At 42.1% G+C, this 6,000-nt stretch overlaps 1 protein-coding gene across 1 annotated transcript in view; it reads left to right on the forward strand.

Annotated features, from left to right (window-relative positions):
- The window catches only part of LOC136877323 (esterase FE4), a 57,340-nt gene extending 51,787 nt beyond the window's left edge, over positions 1 to 5,553 (forward strand). The window contains exons 9-10 of the mRNA XM_067151265.2: positions 2,618 to 2,741; positions 5,294 to 5,553. Of these exons, the coding sequence (XP_067007366.2) occupies positions 2,618 to 2,741; positions 5,294 to 5,456 (287 nt within the window). The 3' untranslated portion in view covers positions 5,457 to 5,553. The remainder of the gene's footprint in view (positions 1 to 2,617; positions 2,742 to 5,293) is intronic.
- The last annotated feature ends 447 nt before the right edge of the window (positions 5,554 to 6,000 follow it).

Here is a 6,000-nt window from a genome sequence, read left to right on the forward strand (position 1 = left end):
ATGATTGAAAACCCATTCCAGAGAATAAATCGGATTGTCCAAATTCCAAAAGTCTAAAAGTCTAAAATCTTCAATATCGAGTGTGAGGAGACTTACCGACAGCGTCTCGAACTTAAGGTGGCCGTACGTCGTGAGGGGAGTACTACGATGGTTGAGGCTCACACGAGCACAGCTACTCAATAGTGTTGGAAAAAATGATTGAGACTCATGATTTTGAAGGCATTGGAAATAGTTTCGAAGTTATAAATAAAATATCAGCAATAATATTTCTATGTATACTGATTGGGAGCTTCATCGCGACTATATCTACTACACGGTAAGTATTTTAATCAAAACTAGTGTCCTTAACCACAACACAGCCCCGTTGAATATTTCGCTATTACCTGAGTACATTTTCTAATAACAACTTGACCATTCCAGTCGGTTAAGATGTGACCAATTTGAAAATACATTTGGTTATGTGGTCAGGTTTAACAATAATAAAAACCCCTGGTTACATGTTTAAACAGCGACATGCTGTGTTACTTGGAACAGTACAAAATAACTTAAGACACCTTTGATATACATATTCGTGATTTAAACCGAGATAGAAGAATGATCTACAATCTGCATAAGAAATCAGTGTACAGTAATAAGAATTGAGGCCTTTGAAGAAAAAAAACCAGCAATCCAGAAACGTGTGAGGCAAGGCTGCAGTTTTGCCCCTCCTTTTCAGTGATTTTTTAGAATATGCAAAGCAAAGCAAAGCAAAGTCACCTCCGTACAGGCCATGGAGGCCCTTGGAGGAGTAGAAGGTAAAGGCTTCCACCATTGTTAACCTCGGCACGTGATGGGGTAGAGTGGTTAGACCGGGCGAGTTGGCCGTGCGTGTAGAGGCGCGCGGCTGTGAGCTTGCATCCGGGAGATAGTAGGTTCGAATCCCACTATCGGCAGCCCTGAAAATGGTTTTCCGTGGTTTCCCATTTTCACACCAGGCAAATGCTGGGGCTGTACCTTAATTAAGGCCACGGCCGCTTCCTTCCAACTCCTAGGCCTTTCCTATCCCATCGTCGCCATAAGACCTATCTGTGTCGGTGCGACGTAAAGCCCCTAGCAAAAAAAAGAGTGGTTAGATCTACGCCCGGCCGCCTTTGATCCAGGAATTAACCTGGTACTAATTTTTGGTGTAGGCTGAGTGAACCTCAGGGCCATATGCACCTCCTGAAGTGGAAATCTCTTTTCTTAAATTTTACGACTTCCTGTCGGGGATTCGAACCCACGTCCTTCCGGGCGGACCGAGCACGCCTTTACCGCCTCGGACGGGCAGCCCCTTTTTTACAATATGAAGTAAAGGAAATCAAAGAGGAATTTGGAGTGAATCACAATTCAAGACGAGGAAATCAAAACCCTGCGATTTTCCGATGATATTGTTATTTCATCCGAGTCTTCAGAAGATCGGGTGAAACCGAGCTCGATAGCTGCAGTCGCTTAAGTGCGGCCAGTATCAAGTATTCGAGAGATAGTAGGTTCGAACTCCACTGTCGGCAGCCCTGAAAATGGTTTACCGTGGTTTCCCATTTTCTCACCAGGCAAATGCTGAGGCTGTACCTTAATTAAGGCCACGGTCGCTTCATTCCCACTCCTAGCCCGTCCCTGTCCCATCATCGCCATAAGACCTATCTGTGTCGGTGCGACGTAAAGCAACTAGAAAAAAAAAAAAAGATCGGGTGAAATCGCTGAATGTCATGACTTTTGTCTTGGGGAAGGAGCACAAGAAGGAACTAAATAAGTCGAAAATCCAAAACAAAAGTAATGGTGTGCAGCCAAAGTCGGGTGATGCAAGAAAAATGAAGTCTTTAAAGGAAGTAGATGAATATTGTTAGTTGGATAACAAAATAGCTTAAGACGACAGAGATCAGAAAGCTATAAAATGCAGACTACCACGAGCAAGGAACGTTTTCCTTAAAACAATGTTACTCACTTCGAACATTGTTATAGGATTTAGAATGATATTTTTGAAGACTTTATTCTGGAGCGTGGCCTTGTATGGAAGTGAAACATAGAAGATTTTCAAGAAACAAAAGAGAATATGAGCTTTATAGATGTGGTGTTACAAATGAATGCTGAAGGTGAGATGGGTAGATCGAATCACGAATGAAGAGAAGCTGAATCTAATTAGTTAGAATAGATCGATTTGAAAAAAACTTGACGAGGAGAAGAGATGAAATGATAGGACACATTCTGAGACACCCAGAACATCTTCATTTGGCTTTTGAGGGGAGTGTGAATGTTAGGGGTAGACCAAGCCATGAGTATGACAAGCAGATTAGAGCACATGTAGGATGTCGTAGTTAGGTAGGAATGAGGTTAGCACAGAATAGGATATCATGGATGGCTGCATCAAACCAGTCTTTGGACTGATGACTCAAACGAAAACAACTTTTCTCCGCAGGAGGTTCATTACGTTGATGTTTGTTTCTTTAAAACAAGAATCATTGTCATATTCCTCTGCATATTTTCTGTATTTTTCCAGGAAAATTCACGTTGTAATATCAATGTCCTTATAATTTTTAAATTCACGTCTCTTGGATGCTTTTGATAAATGCCGCTTTTGACGAATAATTCTGTTACCTCGCAGGCGCTTCGCACGCCGATGATCTTGGATACATCTTCGATTTTGGAGTACAAGTTCCAGACGATTCTTTGGACGCTAAAGTGAGATCAAGAATGGTCACCTTGTGGACAAACTTCGTTAAGACTGGGTAAGTATCGGGATGTCTCTTCTTTAGTGAAAATTAAGAACTTTACTTTCAACAGTATTACGTTACTTATTATTTGCTAGGTAATATGTAGACTACAGTGCCACAAGCAATCCCTCAAATGAGTGTGCGTACTGGTCATTGTCGTCAAGCATTTACTCCGACAAAACATCTTTCTTTGTGGTTTAAATATCGCAGTAACACATAGAAGGCTTTCGGCGATGCGGGGGTGAGAAAGGACTAGATTTGTGAAGCTAGCTGCCATGGTCTTAATCAAGGTACAACTCCAGCATTTGCTAGTGTGAAAATAGGGACCCACAAAAAAGCGTATTCAGATCTGCCGACGGTGCTATTTGAACCCACCATCTCACATCTACGCAACCCCAACCACACAGTCAACTCGCTCAGTATTATTATTATCATTATTATTATTATTATTATTATTATTATTATTATTATTATTATTATTATTATTATTATTATTATTATTATACGTCTTTTGATAGAACATCACAACGAAATGAAGAAACCACTTTACATCGTTTTCCTGTATCTCGAAAAGGCCTTTGACATCGTGATCTTATTTGGCATGCACTCGGGCTTCATAGTGTACTAGAAGTATTCGATGGATCCAACTTCTCTACCGGAATGCCACCAGCTCTGTCCGATATGCAGCTGAAATGCCTGCACCATTTCGCATTCAAGTTAACGTTCATCAGGGATCGGCTCGGTTTCCGCTTCTGTTCAACCTCTGTCTCGACCCGATCAGCACAAAAGTATTAACACTACACCGTTGGACTCTATGCTGATGAGGTTATGGTCGCCTGTGAATCCCGTCAAAATTTTCAGTAACTAGTCCAACGTTGGAAAACCTCTTTGGACAGATCCGGCCTGGAACTTAACGTGGGGAAGACTGAGTACCTAGAGTGTGCGGTACAAAATGATGGGTCAAGTAACTTCGACGGCGTTGATATTCTCAAAACATCTCAATTGAAATATATGGAATCACTTATCCGTTCGGATGGTGACACGCTCCAAGATGTTCGAAGCAGAATAAACGTTACCTGAATGAAGTGGCGCCAAGTCACAGGAGTCTTTTTTGATCGGAGGGTGCCAATATATCTGAAATCCAAAATCTATAGAACCATCATTAGACCAGTGGCAATCGAACTGAGTGTTGGCCATTCACAAGGGAGAAACGAAACACAGCTGCATGTCATGGAGATGCAGATGCTTCGCTGGCCAGTGGGACTCACTAGACTAGACCACATCAGAAATGGAGATGTTCGGGTAGCATTTGGCGTGGCCCCAGTCCCTGAGAAAATGCGAAAGAATCGGTTGCGATGGTATGGCCACGTGCTACGCAGAAACGATTCTTCAGTTGCGAGAAGGGCATTAAACATAAGTCCTGAGGGCTGCAGACGGCAGGGTGACCAAAGAAGCGCTGGCTCGACACTCTGCAGGAGGACATGCATGTGGTAAAGTCTCTCGTGAAAATGCACAAGACCGCATAAAGTGGAAAAGGAACTGCAGAACAGCAGACCCTGAAATTAAGCGGGTTAAATGCTAAGAAGAACAGAAGAAGAGGATTATTATTATTATTATTATTATTATTATTATTATTATTATTATTATTATTATTATTATTAACATTTGATACTAAGATTTTTCTCAAAGAAGACGAAACATAGTATAGCCCATTTAGGCCTTGGCCTACAAGACAACTGCTGCACAACCAAATGGGTGCAAGTACTGCAGTGACACGTTTTCAACTTGGTGTTATCCTCAGTTGATTTTTAACCGGGTCAGTTTTTTCAGACAGTTGGTCTCATGAGGATGAGTGAAATCTATCTAAGCATTCAGCCCAGAAAAATCCCTACATTTACCGGGAATGGTACGCAGGGCCTGCGGGTAAGTGCTAAGCACGGTAATTTAAGAAGACTTACAATACTGAACGAATTGGTTGCTCTGTTCATGTCAGGTAGCAGTGCGCTTGCGATCGAATCTCACCGTTGGCAGCCCAAAAGATGGCTTTCCGCGTTTTCCCATTTTCACTCCAGGCAAATGCCGCGGCTAATATCTTAAGTAAGGTCGCGACTGCTAGGTCACCAATACTAGCACTTTCCCATCCTTAAATCCCCGAAAACCATCGATGGTTAAACACTCAACACCGTGCTCGATAGCTGCAGTCGCTTAAGTGCGGCCAATATCCAGTAATCGGGAGATAGTGGGCTCGAACCCCACTGTCGGCAGCTCTGAAGGTGGTTTTCCGTGTTTTCCCATTTTCATACCAGGCAAATGTTGGAGTTGTACCTTAATTAGGGCCATGACCGCTTCCTTCGCATTCCTAGGCCTTTCCTCTCCTATCGTCGCCATAAGACCTACCTGTTCCGGTGCGACGTGAAGCAAATAGCAAAAAATAGCAACAAAAAAAGGCACTCGACAGAAGAACATGTTGGAAGACATATGTTCATGATTGTAACAGTATACCAGTCATGATACAATAGATATGAGCTTTATCTCACACTACTTTATTTTGTTCTCTTATATTTCAGGAATCCAACACCAGAGGTGACAGAAGAATTCCCTGCGTGGCTTCCCTATACGAGTGATGCTACGAACTATTTGGACATCGGGTCACAGCTGGAGGCGAAGAAGGATCTGCATAAGCGCCGTATGGACTTCTGGGACAATCTCTACAGTTTGAAACAGACATAAAATATATCTACTTAACCTATAACACGCATTTGTCTGCTACTTTTGTAAATATGTAATATCTAATACGTCTTATTAAATATGTTCTTTCAGAAGGTAAGAGTATATGGAATTACTTTTCTTATATATTATATCAGCTGTCGGCATATTTCCTATCCTCGCCGCTAGATGGGTGCTTCATTCATTCCATCCTAGACCCGGTTGAATGACTGGGAACAGGCTGTGGATTTTCATTTTTATTATATCAGCTGTGTATGTTACAATTCGTACTGTTATTCAGAACATCAAATATATACACTGTCTGTAGAAACTTCGATGACGATAATAATAATAATAATAATAATAATAATAATAATAATAATAATAGTAACTCCGCCAGTCCCGGCCGCAAGCCCGGGGACTCATTTTGCAAGTGATGAGGAAGGAGGAGCGGGAGGAGTATCTACCTCGTAAAAAACCAGGGTCCATCTTGCTCCGGATGGTTGCACCCTGTTATACGGCCCCTACCTAGGGTTACTAGGCGAAACTAGTCAACGGTCTCAACGGC

This window comes from Anabrus simplex, chromosome 7 (genome assembly GCF_040414725.1).
Source record: "Anabrus simplex isolate iqAnaSimp1 chromosome 7, ASM4041472v1, whole genome shotgun sequence".
Lineage (NCBI taxonomy): Eukaryota > Metazoa > Arthropoda > Insecta > Orthoptera > Tettigoniidae > Anabrus > Anabrus simplex.